We start from the raw sequence: 23,498 nt of genomic DNA on the forward strand, positions 1-23,498 counted from the left end.
CAGTTGTCATCCATTCCTGCCCGCTTGTCCTCTGTGCAGCTGTACACTGCATCAACACACACACTGATACACACACGCGCGCTGTTGTTTTATCATTAACTGGCGACATTAGTCCATATCATGTGATTGAAGATTAGAGGCCCTTTAGTCCGGCCCCCGGGCCGCGCCCACATGACCTGCTGACCGCAGCGCTTCCTTTCTTTCCCCTGAAAGAGCCGGGGGATTGAGCCCGAACAAAAAAAGACCCCACGAGGGTGAAAAATGTTTTCACACACACACACACACACACACACACACACACACCGGCCCCGGGCCCCCGGGGCCGGTGTGTGTGTGTGTGTGTGTGTGTGTGTGTGTGTGTGTGTGTGTGCACGGGGCCGTTTGAGCTTTCCATCAATGGGACGAGTTACTGGAGTCTGGCCAACTCTGGACCGAGAGCACAGAAAGAAAACAGCTTGCCTCTTCAAAAAAAACAGAAAGTTGGGGGTTTTGTGCCGTCGCTCGTCCGCCTCCAGCCCAAAACATACAAATACTAAAGTGAAGCGACCCGCACGGATTGTTGGTCCGTTTGTCCCACTTAAAAAAAAAAAGATTCATGCGTTGCTTCTTCTGAGTGGAGCGCAGGGTGGGAGTCATGTCGGTCTGGAGTCTCTGACCAGAAGCTCTTCTAAGCTCCTGATGGAGACGGCTAATGAACCAGAAGCTCAGGCGGCGTTGTTGGGGTCACAGCGAGGGCGTGGCGCCCCCTATCGGGAGACACGGGGCGGTGCTCGCCACTGGTCGATGACCATGTTTTGTCTTCTGTGAAATTAAAGCTGCATTCTCTCTCCTGACCACCAGGGGGCGACTCCTCTGGTTGTATAGAAGTCTATGCTTCATGTGTTAAAGCTGCATTCTCTCTACTGACCACCAGGGGGCGACTCCTCTGGTTGTATAGAAGTCTATGCTTCATGTGTTAAAGCTGCATTCTCTCTCCTGACCACCAGGGGGCGACTCCTCTGGTTGTATAGAAGTCTATATAAGTGACTCTACTTCTCTCTTCATGTATTCCCTCAGTAAACATTGTAAACATGAGTTTATGTCTCAATCTCTAGTTTCTAGTCTTCTTCTATACAGCATGATGTTCATTTAGTACATTATGGTCTGTTAGTCAAACAGACCATAAACAGGACGCTTTAGGGGCGGGGCTACACGGTGATTGACAGGTCGACACCAAATGTGGATAAACCTGCTGCTGAAAGCGTCGACTCCCTGCACGGTGAACAGACACATCTCTCCTCTTTAACCTTTCCAACAGGACTTCCTGTATCTGGCTCCTTGGGGTGTTGACAGGCCACGCCCCCTCCTGCTGTCAGTCATCTCCAGATAACACTAGTGTCATGTCCACCAGGCACCTTGTTAAAAAAGACATGATAGCGAGGAAGGTCAGCACCCAGAGTCCATGTGGACAGACCAGGGACGTGTTACTGGACACGCAGGAGGAAGAGATGCTAATGGAAAGCTAACGCAAGAGATGCTAACAAAGTTAACACAAGAGATAGAAATGTAAAACACAAGAAATGCTAACAGACAGCTAACAAGCGATGGTAATGGAAAGCTAACAAGAAATGAAAAGCTAACGCAAGAGATGCTAACGCAAAGCTAACACAAGATGCAAAGAGAAAGCTAACACAACAGGAAGGTTAAACTTTAAAGAACTATTGCAGTAAAACTTGGACGTCTCCATCGCTGACATGGAGGTCAAAGGTCACGGCTCAACACCTTCAAACTCTTGAAATGAAGAGGCATCGTTGGAGAGTCCGGTTAGAAAAGGAAATCATTTATTTAACACGACCGTGAGCCGCTCAGCACACAGCTTCAGACTCACTTCAGTATTTACAGATAGGCACATTCACGTGAGGCATCGACCGCTCGCCGCCTCGAGTCCAGCAGGGAAAATATACCAAATAATAACCGTACAAAGGGAGTCGGCCGGGTTAAACGGGGTCTCCTGATCCAGGCCGGCTTCTACAAGGGGCCGATCCTGAAACATCACACTGCACTTCTCAGTCCTCCGTCAGGGGAAATCTCATTAAAGTCAAAACATTGTGTTCAACGGTGACGTGCACCATGTGGAGGGGAAGCGTGGAACATTACAGATAAACATTAATCCTATTAGAGTGAAAAACATATTTAATGAAGGAATACAGAAGAAAAATCCTTCAATTGGTTTTAAACTTGACACGACGTCCAAATTTATTGCCACATTCAGGAGAAAAAAAAAAGTATAAAAAAGACTTAACCAAATAAATAAAATAAAAAAACCCCAAAGAAATAAACAATGAATAGTAGAAAACATGAAATCATAAAAAAAGGCCAAAAAAGTTTAACCCAAAACATTTACACAATAAAAGCCTTTTCTTTGTGTAGAAATGCTCTTTAAACTAAAAAGCAAGAAACATTGCTCTGAATGTTGTGTCCTTCATGTTTAGCCCGAATATAAATATATATACGAGTATAAATATATATATTTATAAAGGAGATGGGCTGCAGCAGGTTGTGAAGGAAGAGTCGCCAACGGAAAGAGGATCCAACTCATCAAGTTAAATAAATAATCAGTCTTTATATTTTAAAAAAGGAGGCGTGTTTTTATTCCAGCTGCAGGTTTCAGTGGGTTCGCTTCAGATATTTACACTTCGTACGCAGGTGATGCTACATCGCATTATGAAGGTGTGTGTGTGTGTGTGTGTGTGTGTGTGTGTCGCCTGAGAGCAGAGCATCATGAGGAAGAGCAGCGAGCGGGACGACGTGGAGGAGTGGAGCCAGGACGTCGCCCAGTGGGAGGGAGGAGGACTTTAAGCTGCGTTCAGGACGCGCCGGGAGAGTCAGAAACGCCACCTTCAAGCGGAGGAGAAAGACTCAAAGAGGCAAAGATTCACTCACTACAAAGATTCACGTTTAAAATACCAGCGACCGGCTGAACCGAGAAGATTTTCCTTCTTTTTCCACCATGAACTTCATAACAAACTTATGAGCTGAGGTTCAAAGAAAAAGATTTAAAACGCTGCTTTTTGTGGAGAAACCCAACGAAACGTCTCCGACTGGCAGCAGTGTTAATATTCAGGGATTAGATCCTGATTTTTAGTAGAAACATGAAATGTGAAGTTGTGAATTGACGCCTAAAATGAAGTGTATTTTGCACATACTGATCGCATCAAAAAAAGACGCTGCTTCGACCAATCAGCTGCCGGGACACGCCAGCCTCCTCCGATTGGCTCTTGAAACCTCAAAGCCCCGCCCCCCTACAGAGCGACCCTTCTCCTCCCTCCAAAGCGTGATTGTGTGCTAAAAGTTTAAACATCGTTCCTCTGACCTGGGATCTGTTTCCTCCACAAGAACAAACGGAAGCTCCGCCCCTTTTACTCCTCGTCTTATATATTTATAGATAAAAAAGGACTAGTTTGTGACTCCTCCTCCTCTCAGCGAGAGTAAAAGTTCAGGCTGCTCTTCATCCTCACCAGGAGGAGACGGCGAGTCAGTGAGGAGGAGGACACTTTGCTACCCTCCTCTTCCTCCAACAGTTCATGGCTCTGCTAATGAAGTCAAAGCGTCGGCTCCTCCCCCCCGCCGCCTTCCTCCTCCTCGTCTTCCTCGTCCCGCCGCTGCGTGTCCGTGTAAACGTCCCGGACCAGCAGCACTCTGGTCAGCAGGCTGTCCAGGAGCCGGCGCTCCAGCGGCGTGGAGCTGAACCACAGCGGGTCGTCGGGTCCGCAGGCCGGGACCGGCTGCACGTAGAACACGTCCAGACGCTCCCGCAGCAACGCAGGGCTGAGGAGGGAGGAAAGGAAAGGAGGGAGCGAGGAAAGGAAAGGAGGCAGCGGATGGGAAGAATCAAGGGAGGATGGAAATGTGTGACAGAAGGGAAGGAGGCAAGGAGACGAGTGTGAGTCTTTTGTTCTGAACCGGTGAACGGCGACATTATTTCACGCCGAGTCCTCATTTAAAAATAAACATTCAACATTGTCGAGACGTCTGGATGTGAACAGCAAGGAGAGATAATCACAGGACTCCAGAGGCGGGAAGGAGCAAAGCTTTGAACGCACCACTTGGATCTGTAGAGGTCGTACAGGCGACACTCGTGCTTCTGGACCGGGCATCGAACCGCCGGCCCTCCCGAGTCCCCGTCCTCCAGCGGACGCTTCCGCTTCCTGGCCTCCGTTTGCACTGAAAGACAAAAACGCAAATGATTGTTATGGAGGAAAATAATGAGAATTATTCCATATAAGATTTAGATATTAAATAAACTAATTAATCAGCAATGTAAAGTCATAAACAGAGCAGATCAACACTTAAAATGCTGTAAACTGATCACGTTATGATGAATCTCATCTTCCACGACATTTATAACTATTATATTCACATTTAATCCACGAGAGCCAATAATAAGCGTGTGATTTGCATGCATTATAAATATATACATATACACTTTACACACCGTGGTGCTCCTGAGAGATGGACGGCACGCGGATGCAGACGGCGCTCTCCTCGCCGGCGGGGTGGGCGGCGTCGGGCCCGAACACGTTGGAGAAGGAGAGGCGCAGGTGCTGCTCCGCCGTGCGCAGCCCGAAGTATTTGGTGTTCAGGTAGACCAGCGAGCGCAGCAGAGCGGCCGGACTCTGCTGCCCGAGCTGCCGGCTGCTCCACAGGCTGCGCTCCTCCACGCGGCCCCACAGCGAGCCTGCAGGACGGCACAGGGGAGGGGTCTCGTTACAGGGGGATGAGTCTCTGTACAGGGGGAGGAGTCTCTGTACAGGGGGAGGAGTCTCGCAAGGACTTTTAATGACTAATCAACAAATAGACTCATCAACAGGAAGCAAACTCACTTAACTTCAGTTTTGTAGCGCTAGAAACTAATGAACACAAATGCATCATGTAAACTTATATTTTGCTTATGAAAAAGCAACTTTTATGACTTAAGATCAAACCTACAGTGCACCGTGTTTAACAGGCTGAAAGGATTATGAAGATGCAGGTCTTCATATTAGTTCATTGAATTTATGCAAATACATATATGTTACAAGGAATGTGCATGCACACCTCATTATGGTTGTTTAATACTATATTACTATTATATATATTTTAAATAAATTAGTTTATATTTAACATTTTTGGATTATATTTTTATCAAGATCTTTGTGTGTAAATATCTGGCTGCAAAATACATTTTACGACTTTTTGGGGTTTCTGGAGGAAAAATATATAAATGCAGCATTTTAAAAACTACGTTCTGTATTTAACGTACACATTAAAACATCCTAAATGTTTTATTTCACTCGTGGTGTCCTCATAAATCGTCATAGTGCAATCACAAAGAATCAGGATGTGAACAGCAGAAAGAGTTTTAATCACGGGACATGAGTGAGCTGCAGCTCTCCGCCACCAGGTGGTGCCAACGAGCTGCAGCTCTCCGCCACTAGGCGGTGCCAACGAGCACGGTAACCCACGTGCTTCCTCTTGCAGCTACTTTTACAAGTCTTGTTTTGTGCAACAGTACATTTATGCATGTAATCTACTAGTCTAACAGCCAGACTGACCATCCGGCAGCACGCTGGGCTGCCAGTCCTTCAGCACTTTGTCGAGCTCCTCCCCGAACTGCCGGTAGCTCGGGTCGCTGAACAGGTCATCCGTCCGGCCTTTGGAGTGAAGGTGCTTCAAGACACAGACACACGACGACAACGCGTTAAATTACCACAAGGAACCAGGTCACACTGCTGGCGGCAATGTGCAGAGATCAAAGCGTCGGTGTCCTCATATTTAAAATGTATCATCACTGTATTTTTTCAGAATGTGAACAGCAAAGAGTTATAATCACAGGACACAAATCTGCTGAGAAAGACCACGTAGAATATAATTTCTGCAAAAACCTACAAATAATCTAACCGATAGGACATTTATATACGTATTTAATTTTAAAAAGGAAAAAAAAACTGGGAAGTACAGCGGCGAGACCCCGGATTATTTTATTTTTTTAAAGTCTACATTTCTCGTTTTAAACGTCAAACAAATAAAATGTTTAACCTCGTCAGTTTAAACAAACTGAATGAATCAGTCTTACATGTTTCCGTCAGTAAAGTCTCCCTCCAGAAGACTTCGCGCCGCGCAGCCATCATGCTGCTGCTGCTCACGTGCGAGGGAGCGAGGACTGCGCACCAGTAACTCTGTCCGACCGGAAACACGCACCCTAACTTTAGTTCCTACCTCTAAAACGGACAGGAAGGAATTCTCAGGGAACCAAAGCGAGACTAATGAAGTATTCACCGGAAGTAAAAAATAATTTAATGTTATTTTTAAGAAATCTAATTTTAGTCGGTGAAACACCAACATTTTTATCTAGTAAATATTACTACTTATATTATTAATAATATATATGTATATGTCAGTATTTCACCGTCTAAAAGGAGATTTCTTAAATATAAAGATATAATTAATAACTATAGAATAATATTATATTGTATTATATAAATATATGTATCCAAAATATATATTATTAATAATTAAGTAATAATATATTGCATTATATAAATATATTTATATATCATTAAATAAATATTTGATATATATTATATAAATATATAATAATATTGATGGGGGAAATGCGATCACATGACCAATGTCTTCCTCATTTCTCAAGTAAAGGGTTCGCAAACAGTAAAGAGAAAGTGACCACATTTGGACTGAGGAGTGACGCCATATATATCTCTGGCGTTGACCTGTCAATCACCTTGTAGCCCCGCCCTAAAGCATCCCCTGATTATGGTCTGTTTGACTTTAAATGACCATAATTTACTAAATAAACATCATTGTGTATTGAAGAAGAGTCACCGCCCCCTGGTGGTCAGGAGAGAGAACGCAGCTTTAACACATGAGGACGTCTCATTTGTAAAATGCCTCCTCTCTCTCTCTCCTCTTCCTCCTCCTCCTCCTCGACTAAGGCGGCTCGGTACCAACCTGCTGGATCCCCAGACAGAGGTAGAGGATGCTGTCTGGAGAGTAGCGCTCCCCGCCGGGTCGGCACACCTCCCTGACGAACCGCGACAGCGCGGCGCTCAGCTCCTCCGCGCTCAGCGCCAGCAGGTTGCTGTGAGAGCGCGCTGCAGGGGACCAGACAGACGGCTGCTCAGACGTGACGCTGGACGTCATGAAAAAAAAAAAAAAGCAGCAATGAAGAGATCCCGTCGGGCTTACCGGGCTTTACTTTGGCGTCTTCTGATTGGTCGGGAGGAGCCAGCGCCCAGCGCCGCCAGGCGTTGACGCCGTAGCGAGCTTTGAGAGGTAGCGATCGTCCTCCTGAGCGTCTGTCTGCGGGACGGGAGGAAGTGGGCGGGGCCTGATCCGAGCCGTCCTCCAGGGCCCGCCTTTTGTGGCCCTGCAACAGGAACACGGTCACGGTGCAGCAGAGCGAGTGAGCCATGTGCGTGTCTGCTTGTGTGTGAGTGTGCGTGTACACACGTGCATGCTTTTGTGTGTGTGCATGTGCGCTTATTGTTGTGCTTGTGTGCGTACTTGTCTCCTGGCGTGGGGTCGAGGTCCCGCCTCCTCCGCCTCCTCGTTCAGGACGGGAGGAAGAGAGAAGCCCAAGTCCTCGTCCATCCCCTCCAGGACCGGGACCGGGTCTGAGGCTGAGACAGGAAACAGGAAACAGGAAGTGAGTTTACCTGCAGCAGCTCAGTGACCAGCAGTTTAACCTGGACCATATGCTGGAGTCATGTTATAGCCTTAAATTATACGTTATAGTGTTATAGGCTTATCATTTGTCCTGAATGACATCATCGTGTTCAGGTGTTTTACCTTGAGGGAAGTCGGCCTCCAGGTCCAGGTCGGGCTCGTACTCCTCTTCCTCCTGCTTTGGCGTCTCTTCCTCCTCCTCTCCTTCCTTCTGCTTCTCTTCCTCCTTTTCCTCTGGCGTTTCTTCCTTTGGCGTCTCTTCCTCCTCTTTTTTCTCCTGCTTCTCTTCCTCGGCTGGCTTCTCTTCCTGAATCTCCTCTTCCTCGGCTGGCTTCTCCTCTTCCTCGGCTGGCTTCTCCTCTTCCTCGGCTGGCTTCTCCTCTTCCTCGGCTGGCTTCTCCTCTTCCTCGGCTGGCTTCTCCTCTTCCTCGGCTGGCTTCTCTTCCTGCCCCTCCACTTTCAATGTCTCCTCTTCCAGCTCCTCTTCTTCCTCGGCTGGCCTCTCCTCTTGCAGCTTCTCCTCTTCCTCAGAGTTGCAGGTGGAGGCCTCCTCCACTCTGCTCTCCGTCTTCACCGTCACCAGCTTCACGTCTGAAACACAAAGACGATAGATCATCATCATCATCACAATCTAACTGAACCTTCTGTTAAATCTGTATTTTTGTGACTTTATAGTCCGTCTCTTCCTTCCTCGACGTTCAAAAGAAAACGTGCGTCAAGCTCCTCTCGTACCTTCTTCTTCCTCTCCTCCTCCTGGCGTCCCGTCCTCCTCCATCCTCTCGGCCTCGGCGAGCAGCTCGGCCTCGGCGGGGTCGGCGCTCTCCTTGTTCCTCAGCTCCGTGATGACCTGCAGGATCTGCTCCGCCCCCTGCAGGGTGGTGGGCAGGAAGGCCGGGACCGGGATCTGCACAGGACACGGAGCGTCAAAACAACGACAAGCGGCTTTTATTCATCCGTTAACATCCTGCGAGCATCATCATCATCATCATCATCACTTACTGGAACGGGCAGAGCGAGCGGGAGGGGGGTGATCTGAGAGTACATGCTCATGGGCACGGGGATGAAGACGGGCACGGGGATGGGAACAGGAATGTACTCCCTCTTCACGCCGTCGTCTACGTCTGTGGACACACACACACACACACACACGAGAACAATTCATAGATAAATAAACACAAGTCAGTGTGAATTGACTGTAGAAACTCATGCAAACTGAATAATTCAGCATGATAGTCTATAAAAACACACACACACACACACACACACACACACACACACACACACACACACACACACACACACACACACACACACACACACACACACACACACACACACACACACACACACCCGTCTGCAGCAGCTTGCTCTGCATGTGCGGCTTGCAGTACGTGGCCTTGGTCAGCGTGAGCGGCTTGCAGAGCACCGCCTTGTTCTTCACGTCTCTCATCAAGCCGCCGTACGGCGCCGTGCCCTGACTCACCATCTGAGAGGAGAGGAGGAGTTACTCAGAGACACACACACACGCGCACATGCACGCACACACACACTTTTCTTACCCCGAGTTTGGCTCCGTGCATTTCATATCCTGTAAAAGAGGAAAATAAATGTGATTAGAAAAAAAGAAAACATATTTTAATGATACATTAATCAGGATCATTTTCTGCATTATATTATATAAAATATATAATTACATAACCCCCCCTCTCACCGTGGACAGCGTTCTCTGGGCCCCTCTGCGTCACCATGATGGGCTGGTTCTGCTGGCAGTAGAACTTCAGCAGACAGTTCTGGTCACAGAAGTGTTTCATCTCAGCTCTCCACATCACCGACTCCGTGAGGTTCCCCTGAACGCGGCAGCAGTCGCAGCGCAGCGCCTGAGAGGAGGAGGGGGGGGAGACGTTTACACAACGCAGCGGCGTTAAACCACCGCGGCGGCGTTGGTTCCGTGGCGTCCTCACCTTGAAGTACCAGTCGTTGAAGCGCTTGGCGCAGGACTCGCTGCAGAAGTCTCTGGTCATGCCGCCGAGCTGCCGGGTCAGACTCCTCCTGCACAGCTGGCTGCAGTGGTTGCAGCTCACGCACTTCAGACCCAGCCGCCGGATGAAGTCCTGCTTGAAGAGCAGCTTACAGCCTGGGGGGGTTCGAGAGAAGGTAAACAACAACAACAACAACAAATGAACAAGAGAAAGAGAGAACCCTGGGTTCTGCAGGCCGGTACCTTCGCTGCAGAAGGGCTTCTTGACCCCGGAGAACTTGACCGTCTCGTGCAGCGTCTTCTCCTCCTGGCAGTACTCGCAGAACGTCACGATGCAGTGCAGCTTCTTGTAGTCCTCGCAGCACGTTCTGCTGCAGAACTGGTACACTTTGTCCTGCACACGCACACCAGCAGGAAGATAAATGTCATTATTTATTCAAACAGCATTTACATTGGAATGATTCTGTATCAAGCTTTTATTTAAATCTATATGATAAGTTAACACTGTAAATTATTTTTTAACATTTCTCCATTTGTTTGAGGATCAATAAGCCTCCTCTCGGGATCAATAAGCCTCCTCTCGGGATCAATAAGCCTCCTCTCGGGATCAATAAGCCTCCTCTCACCTCCCACTCCAGCGTCTCCGGCTTCAGGCTGAACGTTCCCCGGCAGTAGTTACACTTCAGCTGGACGGCGGCGGCGTTGTTGGAGGTGGAGAGCGCCGTCTGTCCGTTGGTGGTCGTCTGAAGAGCAGCGTTCTGTCAAAGAAAAAGAAAAGAAAATTAAAACCGTCCAATGACGAGCAGCGGGCCTGTCCGACGGGCTCCCATGATGCACCTGGCTGCACTCAACAAAAAAAAAGTTTCATTCCAGGAGAGAAATGAGAACTTGACTACTGACTACAAATGGCATAATTACAATTACAGCCTAAATATAATTGTAGCTAATATATGTACACACAAAGTACATTGTTGACCTTCCATTGACCATTTCTAAGAACTGAGTAAAATGCAAAGTCCACACATATATTGAATGAATTATTTACTTTAAAGGGCTTACGGGTGGTTGATATTGCCAAGCAAGCACTGTTTTATATTCAAGTGCTCTTGTTATTTACTAAAAGATATTTTGAATTGAAACAAGATTGGACTTCTTGTTTTGTTGTATGAACAATACATATTTACATTTAAATTAAGGTATTGTAAAACCAAAGTGATGAAATAACGTATTGCTTAGATGTTTTCTTTATTTTTGTCAACGAAAAGAAATCTATATATTTTTTTCTCCCTATTTTTAATTTTTTTGGTCCTAATTTCTTTTTTTTTTGGTCCTAATTTTTTCTTCTTTTTTTTTCTGGTCCGAATTTCTTTTTTTTTATGGCGGGAATGGGCTTCCATACACACCTGTTCCCACTAGCAGGCACTTCTGCCCTTCTGGAAGTTAGTGTGCCACCCGGTGTTCAAATGAAGGAACTACATGTCCCCCATTCACTCAGCCTTCCCCTCAAACAATTAACCCCGTTTTGGCTCCAACTAAAGCAGAGGAGAGGCCGCTCACCTGGAACTTGGTGACGCACTGCGAGCTGCAGAAGTTGAGGACGTTTCCCTCCGGCAGCGTGGCCTGGTACTGCGGCAACGAGTTCCTCTTGCAGAAGTGACACGACGGCTCTGAGTCTGCACACAGACGTTTAAAATCATCAGGACAAAGAAACCGCTCCCAAAAAATACATTTTAGACATCATTTACCACAATTAAAGCTCGTCAATGTGCTGAAAATATGATGTTAAATGTTAAAAGTGAAACGCACATTTTGGATGAGAAAACACATCCCTGACCAGATGTGTAGCGGACCGTTTAGATCATGTGATTATGACGTCATGGATGTTGCTCTAGTCTCTGATCATGTGACTTTGTAAATAACCAATCAGTGTTTAGACCAACAAGCGCTAATAATGTTAGCAGCACCGCTAACAGAGAACCAACAGGAGGAGAGCTAGTAACGTTAGCAGCACCGCTAACAGAGAACCAACAGGAGGAGAGCTAGTAACGTTAGCAGCACCGCTAAAGTTACTATGGTTCACGTCAGTTACATGATGGTGCGTTCAGGCTCCGCTCAGTGAACACGAGTACTGGCTGAATGTAAATGGTAACGTTCTCATGATGCGTTCAGGTGTGATCTAGTAAAACGAATCCAGATGCTCTCACATTAATATAAAATAGATATTAGAGATGAATTATGATGTTTAACTTCCATCTTATCATTTGAAGTGTTTTTATGAAGTAAAACACGACTGAATGTTCCAGGTAGGATCTGCGCGTCGCAGCCTGTGACTCACTGATGAAGGAGGTGGTGGCCAGCTTGCCCTTGTTCATGCAGTTGACGGTGCAGAAGGAGCCCATGGTGCCGGCCGCTCCGAGGCTGTGCAGGACCTCGCCCGTCTTGATCAGCGTCTTGCAGGTCAGGCAGGTCGCGAGTTTACTGTGAGCCTGACGAGAGAGGAGGAGGAAACATCAGAACCAAGAAGAGCTTCTTCTAGCTCATTTAATGTCAAATAAATACAAATAAAACTTTAACCTTCTTATACAGATTTAGAATGCTTAAGTTGTTTTTTTTAAATAGCCGGAGCCGTTTATCACAGTGTAAAACTTTAAAAGACGACTTTATCGTCAGGTTTCCATCTTTACGACTGGTCCTTAAACGCATCGTTTCAGTGAACAAAAGCAGCCAAGACGATGCATAAAATTGTAATATTTTTCAAACATTTTTATTCCACGCGTATAAAATAAAATCACGCTGCAAATAAACAGTTTGCTTTAATAATATTCTGCAAAAATCATTAAATTGTAAGTGCCTCAGTGAAACTATGATGTCATGATTGACTCATCTGGGCCCAACAGTCACGTGACAACAAATCAGAGAAACTCAGACTGAACGTCAGGAAGTGAACATATTTTAGAGCCTCCATGTTGTTTTACAACATTTGTCACACACAATAAATTAAACTTATATTTGTTTATTTGTCATGAGTTATTCTGCAGCGGGTTATGATGCCGATGGCTTATTCTGCTGCAGCAGCTTCACAGTAAAACCAATAAACCGGCAAAAACATGAGCCAACAAATATGAAGTAGCCACTGACGCCATCACTCATCAGAACCACTCTACAACAAGACAGAGGCCATTTTGGTCATTTCTTTTGGGACAGCAGATCAGATTTAAATACGTCAAGAAGAAATGGAGGAGGAACGAAGGAGGAAGAAAAGAAGAAAAGGAGAAGAAGAAGAAGAAACCATAAAGCTACAAAAACAGCTCGACGCTCATCGTGAGACATGAAGGGTTTCAAAGCGTCTGTCGGAGGAATCCAGACTTTAGTCTGAGCTTCAGATAAACTCAGAACTCTCTGTGTTCGATCATCTGTTTGTTTTGTGATCCTCTGGTTCTGCTCTCTTCGCTCCTTTTATTACAAGAGAGAGCTTCAGATATACTCGTATTACTGGATGGAAAAAAGCATCTTCTGCAAGACCGGGAACCTTTTATTTCTCCATGCAACGACACCAGAGGTGCAGAACGGTAAATATTTCACTTTATAACTCGCCTTCAGTTTGTAAAAGCTCTTGATGTAGACACACAGCGGGTCAGACGTAAAACAATAATAATTTAAATGCTGGAACAGAGGAAACATCCGTCCAGCAGCCTCCCATCCCTCCAAACACTTGCATTATTTTTGGGGTTTGATACCGTACGAGTGGAACGTCCAACACGACGGCGACCCGTGTCTCCACGGTGCCTTCAAGTGCCAGAGGAAAGTCTGGCGGTTAAAGGACGTGGCCGGTCGTCATTGTGACCCGAAGTCAAGACGCCATCTTGGATTTCAGCCGTTGTTTTTTGGCAACCAACGGATGGAAGTTTCAACATTTGTCGCCATTTTTTTGTTGTTGCTGCTGCAACCAATGAAAAGAAGTTTCCATATTTGTCGCCATTGTTGTTTTTTGGCGGCGTAAAGACGCCGTAAACGTCTTCATCACTTGAGGTCGTCTCACTCGGATATTTTAGTTTTAGCAATGGTAAACGATTTCTTAAATATTTCTATATTTTTAGCTATTTTTTAGACATTTTCTGCACTGAAGAGGAAGAGGAGGGTTGACCACGGCGTGATTAACAGCTGCAGCCCCTTTGGGTCGAGCAGAGCTGTCGTTCTAACTGGATACGACTGAATGAGTCCGTAGGAACTCGAGCCCCCGGGCTCCCTGGCGGGCGTGTCTGGAGCCCACAGTACCTGCTTGTACTCCCTGATGCAGTTCTGGCAGCAGAAGCGTTTCTGTTGGCCGTCCACCAGCAGGAAGTGGTTGGCCGAGGCCCGGCTGGGCAGGTAGTCGCCGCACTGCTCGCAGCAGTTCATGATCAAGCCGTTGGCCCGGCGGTAAACGTTGAAACACGTGTCGCTGCAGATCTTATGGGTCACGGTCTTAAAGCTAACCTCGTGCCGGATCTGTGGACGGAGAGAGAAACGCAGCAAAAGAACTTCATTCAGCTCTCGCTTTGGAAATAAACCCCATCATGCATCACTTTGTTCACTAAAGGGACAGTTTGGATGAGGTACTTGTACACACTGCGTGTACTACTGCAGTACACACAGCATACTCATGTTCTGCTGTGGACGTACTCTAGACTCCTTGAGTCTACATCCGGTTAAATGAACGCAATATTTTCACCTCACTTTCTGGTGGGAAACTGACTAATTATGCTCTTTCCAAAAGACACCAGACTCCATTGAGAAAAACACTGATTTTAGCTCACGGGACACACGGCTGCTGGTCTCCCGCCGCCTCCACCTGGTAGTTTCAGAGTGTTATAAAGTCAATTTGGTGAATCCAAACCAACATTTAAAAACACCAAAGTCACCTGACAACACTAACCGACTAAGAACACAGGTGCCGCTGGTCTCCAGCTGCCTCCATCTGTTAGAGTTTAAATCACTGTTTTTATCAATGGAGTCTGGTGTGTTTGAAGAGCTCACAGAGAGCGGCTTCAGTCCCCCGTTAGAACTGTAAAGCGGTGAAAATATTCTAAATATAACGTTCATTTAAACTGATATTGATTCTTCCAGGAGTCTAAAACACGTCCACAGCAGAACATTACTCCATCTGTGTAGAAGTACCTCAAACAAACACAACAAAGCATCACAGCTATGCCTTTAATGTGGGAGAGTTCCCGCCTCGTAGAAACAAACTTCTCAGTGAATCCAACAGGTGAACAACGGCCTCTCTGCATGCGCTTGTTTGTCTCAGTGTGCAAAATGAATGAACACGAATTTAAACATTTCAATCCTAAAACGACGAGAAGCCTGCAGCTAAAAACCTACATTATTAAAATCTTAATCTCTAAAGACATTTCTTTTATATTCATTTCAAAATAAAATGTCGTCCTGTTTATGTGCTCTGCGTCACGGCTTTGTCACTAACGCCGCTCTCGTATGCAAAGGAAATTAAGGAGGAGGACATGAATAATGCAAAAGGCTGTCACAAGAAGCTGCGGCCTCACGGCGATGCAGAACCACCACACACACACACACAACAGCACACTAACGCACACACTAACGCACACACTAACGCACACACTAACGCACTCTCCATCTTGATTCTGGAGGAACGGTTCTCTGGCGTCTGAGGGGAGGGAGCGGCTCCTCCTGCAGACGCTGAGACGCCGACGGTGAGGTGACAAATAAATAAATGGATAACAGAAGACGAGGAAGGAGAGAACAGAGAGATGGAGGAAGAGGAGGAAGAGGAGATGAATATTGAATGAAAGTAAAGTGGCCTGAGGAAGAGGATGATAAAAGGAGACAGATGGAATGAAATGGAGGCAAGAGATCGTTCATTAAAGCTTGTTTTCTTTAAACAAGAAGCTTGAATTTTCTTTTTTTTCCTTCTCAGATTTTCATCTTTACGTTTGTCCTTGAACACATCACGGTATTGATTAAAAACATTTAATTCTACACGCTTTTAAAATCATTAAATTCTCCTGCATTCAGCTTCGTGCTACCTGATCTGAGACGACTGCAGGTGTCACGCCCGCCTTACCTTTCAACCCCCTGACTGACAGGTGGACGACAGAAGGGGAGGAGTCTGCCAAGGTGAAGGGACAGAAGGGGGAGGAGTCCGAAAGGTAGACGAACAGTAGGGGAGTGACAGGTAAAGGGACAGAGGGGGAGGAGCCTGACAGGTGAACAGACGGAGGGGGAGGAGCCTATCGGACGGACTGACCTCTGTGAGCTTGCCGCAGACGGTGCATTTGGTCTTGATCCCCGACTTGGGCGGGTTCTGCTTGTTCTCGTAGGCGCCGAGGCAGCCGGTGCTGCAGAACTCCTGGAAGGACTCGCTGGAGTCCACCTGGGCCACGATGGTGCCCTTCATGTTGGTGATGTCCCTGAAGGAAACACACACCATGCGGACACATTCAAATATCTACGCGAACAAAATGTGCACCGGTCATTAGAAAATAGGGTGCAGCTAGAAAAACACGTAAGTTACTCATCAAATATTGAGATTAAAAACAGTTCAAAGTCAACAAATAGTTCAGAAAATGACAACAAACATAAAAACTGAAACGGGAATCCCCATAAAGACCACACCAGCAGTTCTTTTCCCTGAACTGGAGCGCGGGTTCTGGGTGCTTGACTCACTTCTTGCACATGGTGCAGCTCTTCTTGGGGGCGGGCTTGTGAGAGAAGGCGGAGAGGCAGGTGGTGGAGCAGAACAGGTGGGTGGAGCCTTTGCGTTGGTAGGCCGTCTGGCCTTTCTTCAGAGGCTTTTTACAGTTGGCGCAGGTCACCTGCAGGGAGACAAACACCACGGTGACGTCGCTGCAGGACGGGTCTGCACAGCGCTCTTTAAACGCGTCGCACAAACACAAAACTCGCCCTCTGACTCTGGATTAAAGTTCATTTAAAAACATAAAACGTGCGAGTCTGGGTCACCTTGACGGTCCGGGGCTGCGAGCCGGAGGAGGAAGTGGAGGAGGAAGACTGGCCCGGGGGTTTGGGGAGGGAGGAGGCCGGCGACGGGGAGTCGACCCCCGTCTGCTTCTGGTTGCGAGGAACTGAAGCCGACTGGGAGATCCACGAGTCTGCAGCGAGAGAAACAAACCAAAGCTGTCTCAACTCAAGCTTTATTTATAGTCATACTGCACGCCACGATGTTCTCCTTTTCTGGCTGTGCCGACCCACAATCCTTTGCGCAGCAGGTAAACGAGCAGCAGAGTCAAGGCGCCATGACATGAAGTGCTTTGTGTCCTGATGCAAAGCGCGCTGCCTGCAGGGAGGCGCAGTGTGTACTAAAGGTGAAGAAGATGTGAATACACACACACACACACACACACACACACACACACACACACACACACACACACACACACACACACACACACACACACATCCGTCTCACCGCGCCTCAATGAACAGCTTCACACCTGTTGCATCTGCAGCAGAACCAAATGTTTCTGTGCAGCAGGAAGTGGCTGCTCAAGAGGAAGTGAACTGAGATTCATCCTCCAGTTGTGGAAGAGAAGCTGCAGTGAACAGCACCACCTGCAGTCTGTGTGCCGAAACACAGGAATGCTGAACACACAAAGTCCTGAACCGCCAGGAGGGCTGCATGAGGGGGAGGGGCCGGTCGCATGAGGGGGAGGAGCCTGCTGCATGAGGGGGAGGGGCCGGTCGCATGAGGGGGAGGAGCCTGCTGCATGAGGGGGAGGGGCCGGTCGCATGAGGGGGAGGAGTCGGGTGCATGAGGGGGAGGGGCCGGTCGCATGAGGGGGAGGAGTCGGGTGCATAAAGGAGAGAAGCCAAATTAAAGAATATTAATCAATTTCTGCACTAAAACTTGTAATGATTTTTTTTGCATTTTAATGTTTTACTGTTTTTTTTAATGTTCAAACAAATGTTCAATATTGTATTAAAATATTTTCTTTTGCATGATGTTTCATGGATTCATGTGAAGCACTTTGCTGTTGAAATTCTCCACAAATAAACGTAATACTCTGTTACTCTGCTTACTTTGCATGGCAGTAATCTGATTACATACAGCCGCTCTATTTGTTGTTTTAAGAGGTTTTTTTTTTGTCTTTTTGACTGAATTTAGACTGCGAAAGTTCCCGTGAGGTTTGTTTCCATTCACTGCAGCTCGCCTGTGTAATTAATGCATTGTGTGTCCGGCATATACTTCTTCCTCCATTCTGAGAATAAAAAGAGGAGGGGCACATTTCCCCAGAGCAAAGACACCACCTGCTCCACGTGAGCAGGAGGGCCGATGGGAACGCCGCTCGAGTCAAAAGACACGAACACCTCCAGCGTCTCCAGGTGAAAAACCCGGCTACCTGCTCTGGCGTGCGTCCCGGCGTCTCCGTTCGGCACCAGCTGGCCCGCCGGCCCGGAGCCCCGCCCAGGGTTGAAGGAGGCGGGCGGCCGACCGGCCGGAGCGTCGGGATTCAGGCTGAAGGCGCTGCCGATCTGCAGCCCGTTCTCCTCCACCAGGCCGTCGCCTTCCTGCAGGAGGAGGAGGAGGAAGAGGAGGAGGAGGAAGAGGAGGAGCGGTTAGTGAAGAGACAAAAACACTGGAAAACTAAATAAGAAGCAGCGCTGTGAGGGAAAAGACTAACATCTCATTATCTACATCTCATTCAGACCCATCAAACAAATCTAAACGTTATCGTTTAACCTCCACTCTGAAGAAATCACCTTTACATTTTCCATTAATTAATGTAAAGTTAATTAAACGATAAAAGAATCTGTAAATGAGAACGTTCCTCATGGTCAGTCTGGTTACATTGCATTGAAGTACTTTATATACTTTTTTATTCCGTCTGTATATTTAATATTGCTGCTGTTGTCTTTTATTACTGTTTATTTGTATTACTAGATGTTTGTATTTATGCGTCTCTTGTGTTTCCCCACTGAGGGACTAATAAAGGATTCAAAAGTAAAAGCTTCATGCATTTAAAATAGAATAAATCAACATTTACAGGTATAAACAATAGTCTCAGGTAGAACAGGTGTGATGATAAACATAAGGTTCCTCACCACCGTGACGGCCGCCGCTCCGCCCTGCAGCGACGTCACCGAGGTGATGACCAGCGTCATGTCCTCCTGGACGTCCGCTGGAGGCGGCGTGTCGGGCGGCGACCCGGCGGCCGACGCGGCGCCTCCGTCCCGCCCGGTGACGCTGGCGATCCGGATCTCCGAGTCCGGCTCGGCGGCGCTGAGCGCGCCTGGCGAGCGCGACTCGGAGGAGCCTCCTCCGGCGTGCGGCGGCGAGGAAGACGAGGCGTCCTCCTCCTCTTCTTCCTCCTCTTCTTCTTCGTCGTCAATGATGATGGGCTCCGCTTCGGGAGGTTTGGCCACCGCCACCGCCACCGGGGACGGCCTGGAAGACGCAGGGGATGCCGGCGGGCTCGTGGTCGTCACCATGTCCGCGGTCTCGGCCGGCTCGAGGAGGTCTGCGGCGGCGGCGGAAGGCTCAGGGTCCTCCTCCCCGACGAGAACCACGTCATCATCGTCCCCTTTCTCCTCCCCTGCCTCCTCCTCCTCCTCTTCCATGGAAACTGCCTCCCCGGCCTCCTCCTCGGAGGCGGGCGCGGCCGCCGGCTCGGGGGAGGGAGTGGCATCCATGGGCTCCACCCGCTCCCCTGCTGCCTCTTCCGCCTCGGCGGGGATCGGTTCTGGCTCCCCGTCCATCGCTAACGCAACCACCTGGCGACGCACGAACAAGAGCCGGTTAGGACGCCGCGGCTAATTATCACCTGGCAGCTGCACAGGTGACGCAGGTGTCCCCAGAGGCCCCTCCCCCTCCTCCACCACACAGACACCCCCCCTCCCCATATGCCAGGTGAAGACTCATTGTGTAAAAAGACCTTCATGGGCTGTTTTTATGCGTCACTTCAGAGGCTGAAGACGTACTGAGGTGGAGTCAACGAAGCAGATCAATAAAAACTAAACCTGTCGTGTTTTTCATTCAGCTCTGAAGGCAGAACCAGATAATATTCAGTTAACTCCTCCGCTGGAGAGTAACCACGAGTTTTGGTTGTTTTTTTTCTTTCTCATCCTAAAACCTGGAAATGAGTCGGCATTTTTGCCCTTGGGGCGTCGCCATCTTGTTTTTACACAATCAGTTAAAAGGAAGTGACCATATATAGACTGGAGAGCGATGTCTCTGATGTCAACCTGTCAATCACCTTGTAGCCCCGCCCCTAAAGCATCCACTGCTTTATGGCCTGTTTGACTCCAAATGACCATAATGTACTAAATGAACATCATGCTTCTATACAACCAGAGGAGTCGCCCACTGGTGGTCAGGAGAGAGAATGCAGCTTTAACACATGAAGCATAGACTTCTATACAACCAGAGGAGTCGCCCCCTATAATAAATAAATAAATAAATAAATAATATATATATATACACCTAATAAATACAAGTTGAAGGACGGCTGAGGGTTTGTAGCCTTTCACAGTAAAAAACAATGACCTCCTCTTAATCGTGTCTCTTCCTCCTCTCACTTCCTCCCCCCACCCCCTTCTCTCTCTCTCACACACACACACACACACACACACACACACACACACACACACACACACACACACACACACACACACACACACACACACACACACACAGCTTCTATCTTGTTGCCACAGCAACAGGTGAAGCTGCACCTCGAGCCAATTCAAACATTCAAACGTCTTCCAATTCACTGAATTAATAAATGTGTTGGGAGCTCAACGGATGAATGACACGATTATGAAGTGTGCTCTTTGTGTTGATCACTTTGTCAACATCTCACTTTCATGTTACACAGCAGTGACATCACACGTCCCTGCTGACAGGTGCAGCACACACACACACACACACACAACAGGTGAGAGCACAGAGCACCTGAGCACCCCCTCCACCGCGACAGAGAGCACAGAGGAAGCTACGTCTTTGGGTTTGACATCGTTACGGCGGCCATTTTGGCTCCGGCACCGTAGGCTGGCAGCCAACGGTGGCTCAGAGGAAACAGATTAATTATTTTACATTTAACAACTCTCCATTTGAGACATTGAGAGCCCTTACAGTTGTGACTTCTCAAAACAAAGATGAGTAGAACGTCAAAGCTACTGAACATCCATCCCTCCATCCTCACAATTACATTTAAATCTTTTTTGTATTAATCTACATATTACTTTTTTTTTACCTTCTTTATTTCTAAGTATATACTGCTCATCTATTCCACAATAACTAAATGGGAACAACCTCACTAGAAGTACAATTTTATAAAAACTACTGTACACTTGTCAAAACAACAAATACCTCTAATCCAATAGTCCTTAACTAGTGAGAGTATCATCTAAAATGTTTAAAAAATATATGAAGCCATTTGGTTACATTGATCCCAGATGCACAGACTGATGTACACAAACTAAAATGTCGACAAATCTGCAAACATTACAAACACAAAAAGGTATTTAGGTTTAAAACAAAGCAGCCGTACTTCAAAAGAAAACTTTTTAAAACTTTTAAAAGCATGTCGACAGGACTGGAAGACGTTTGATTTGCTCAACGACTCAAAGATAAAACATGCATCGATCACACAGAACCTTTTAAACGAGCACCCTTTAAACATTTAACAGAAAGCTGTCCAGTTACAATGAGCTTTACTAATAATTACGCATTATCTTTATTTTTTAAAGCATTTAAGACGTTAATCTACCCACAAGTTTTGCACATTTGCCTATTTTTATGATAAAAACTTATCTACTTCTTGTGAGTAATAAACCTTGCGCGCCTCATTACAGCAGACAGCATTACAGCAGAGCTGCTGTTCACGGTGACCACGTGACCGGAAGTGCAGCCCAAAACAGCATCACATTCAAGATCAATGAGCCGTTCTGGACTGTTAAAAAACCCCAGAATGGGCTTCCAAATGGTGCATTTGAGAAGATATATAACGCAACTTAACAGCGTGTGTGTGTCTAGTGGAGCACCCAAAGGACATCTTCTCCATGTGCAACACCCTGCCACCCACACACACACACACACACACACACACACACACACACACACTAGCTGCAAAAATAAATGCATCACATCTCTTGATCTCACATCCAACAGGAGGGAGAATGTGTGCAAAGACTCTGCAATGCAGCGCGCAGCGGAAGCGAGGGGTCCCGCAGTAATGAGCTCCGACGTGCAACCTTCCCTCTAACGTCAGCACCAGGTGGACGCAGGGGGGAGGGGGATGTGCATCTGCGCCACAAAACACTGCAAATAATCTGCGCCAGAACCACATCAGGTGCTCCTCTTACCTCCACCTCAGCTTTTACGCAAAGTGACATCCATGTTTTTTTCCTCCTCCTCCTCCAAAAGCAGGTCACAAGGTTGGAGGCGCGCAGCTGCTGTTTGCGCAACCGGCGCAGAGAGACTAATAAACACGGACAGACGTTCTTCTTCCTCCTCCCATCATATAAAAAGGCGGATGCCGCTGAGAAGGGGGTGCGTTAATGCGCAGCCTGGTTGCACAGCTCAGAGAGCCACTAGAGGACAGCCTGTTCCGCGGGTGCCCTTGGTGGTCAACACCGGGCCACCACAGCGCCAGACCCTGGCTGCAGAGCCTCTCGGCCGGCGTCCCTCCTCCCCAGCTGCGGTGCATGTACCAAAACTATGGAGAGCAGGTTTCAACTACTTTAAAAATGCAGAACAACGCGCACAAAACTACCTGCGCTGGCGCAGCTCGTCCAGGTGAACACAACAACAACTGGAGGTGGCTTCCAAGTTTTTAGTTCTTCTGGTTTTGGGGGGTGAAGGGAGGGAGAGGGGGGTCCTGCAGAAACGTGGTCCAGCAGCCTGTTCCCGTTCCGCTCCCCCACCCCGGTGCTCTCTTCCTGGCGCAATCAGCCATTGGATTAGCGGCGGTATAAGGGGGAGGAGCGCGTGCACAGACTGCGCCATTGTTAATTTTTTTTTTCAAACACACTTTAAATAAAAATAAAAATCATTAATATACAACAATGTGTGACAGTCAAGCGGTAACGTGTTGTTTCACTACCCCCCCCCTCCTCCTTCCCCTCTCCTCTCTCTCTCCTCGTGCTGTTTATGCCCCCTCGTGCCGCACATGCCCAGTAGCGCCAAAACATGCCGGAAATCTGAATAATAAAAGAAGCCCGAATTTAAGGATACCTGTGACGCCGGGGGGAGTTTAATTGGAAAGTTGCCCCCGTCGATCGCAGAGTCCAGCCTGGCGCAATCAGCGGGCGAGTACGTGCGCGCCGCCGCCGCCAGGGGCGCAATCAGTGGCAAGCACGCGCACGCAGCCGCCGCCAGGGGCGCCCTCTCGCGCGCTACGTATCACATGAACCGTTGGTGTCGTAAAACCCGGAGTGGCGCAAACGAAATCCCGCATCGTGTTTACGTGAGGGGTGTGTGGGGAGGGGGGTGTAGGGAGGGGGGCGGGGGTAATTTAGATACAATGCCCCCCCCCCCCCCCTTCCTCCTGCTCCTGCCCTCTGCCCCCCCCCCCCCCCCCCTCCTCCTCCCAAAGGAAAACAGCACCGCTGTCCGCCATTAGGGATCTGAAATGAACGCTACCGGAGACGGGAGGCGGCAAACGGCCACCAAAAGAAAAGCGTCAGTGAGAATGTTGGCTTACCGGAGGAGAGCTCGGAGCCGCGCAGCGCCACTTTTGTGCCTTGACATTAATCCCGGGGAGCGCGTGCGCAGAACGTAGAACTCCTTTCCGCTTTACGTCCAAAGATCGTGTGTCGATGCAGATGACTCAACACTGAACGG

At 47.9% G+C, this 23,498-nt stretch overlaps 1 protein-coding gene across 3 annotated transcripts; it reads right to left on the reverse strand.

The window, feature by feature from the left end:
- Positions 1–1,803: 1,803 nt before the first annotated feature.
- On the reverse strand, positions 1,804–23,441 carry zmym2 (zinc finger, MYM-type 2). Of its 3 annotated transcripts, none has more exons than XM_068572305.1 (25): positions 23,359–23,441; positions 18,758–19,426; positions 18,055–18,223; positions 16,658–16,806; positions 16,364–16,512; positions 15,945–16,107; positions 13,958–14,170; positions 12,018–12,168; positions 11,240–11,355; positions 10,309–10,440; positions 9,926–10,076; positions 9,666–9,838; positions 9,416–9,581; positions 9,264–9,292; positions 9,055–9,190; positions 8,704–8,825; positions 8,437–8,608; positions 7,828–8,295; positions 7,543–7,658; positions 7,225–7,405; positions 6,988–7,130; positions 5,574–5,688; positions 4,475–4,717; positions 4,083–4,203; positions 1,804–3,807 (listed from the first exon to the last, which is right to left on the reverse strand). In XM_068572305.1, exons 2-25 carry the CDS (start codon positions 19,409–19,411, stop codon positions 3,582–3,584), a joined length of 4,458 nt encoding a protein of 1,485 aa, XP_068428406.1. In that variant the 5' UTR covers positions 19,412–19,426; positions 23,359–23,441; the 3' UTR covers positions 1,804–3,581. The 3 variants fall into 3 exon arrangements, with proteins under 3 accessions (XP_068428406.1, XP_068428407.1, XP_068428408.1); XM_068572306.1 differs by lacking the exon at positions 23,359–23,441 and adding an exon at positions 22,890–22,956; XM_068572307.1 differs by lacking the exon at positions 13,958–14,170.
- Between the last annotated feature and the right edge of the window lie 57 nt (positions 23,442–23,498).

Source organism: Clinocottus analis, unplaced genomic scaffold (assembly GCF_023055335.1).
Source record: "Clinocottus analis isolate CAN_PGR_092001 unplaced genomic scaffold, fCliAna1.0.p SCAF_12, whole genome shotgun sequence".
NCBI classification, from domain to species: domain Eukaryota; kingdom Metazoa; phylum Chordata; class Actinopteri; order Perciformes; family Cottidae; genus Clinocottus; species Clinocottus analis.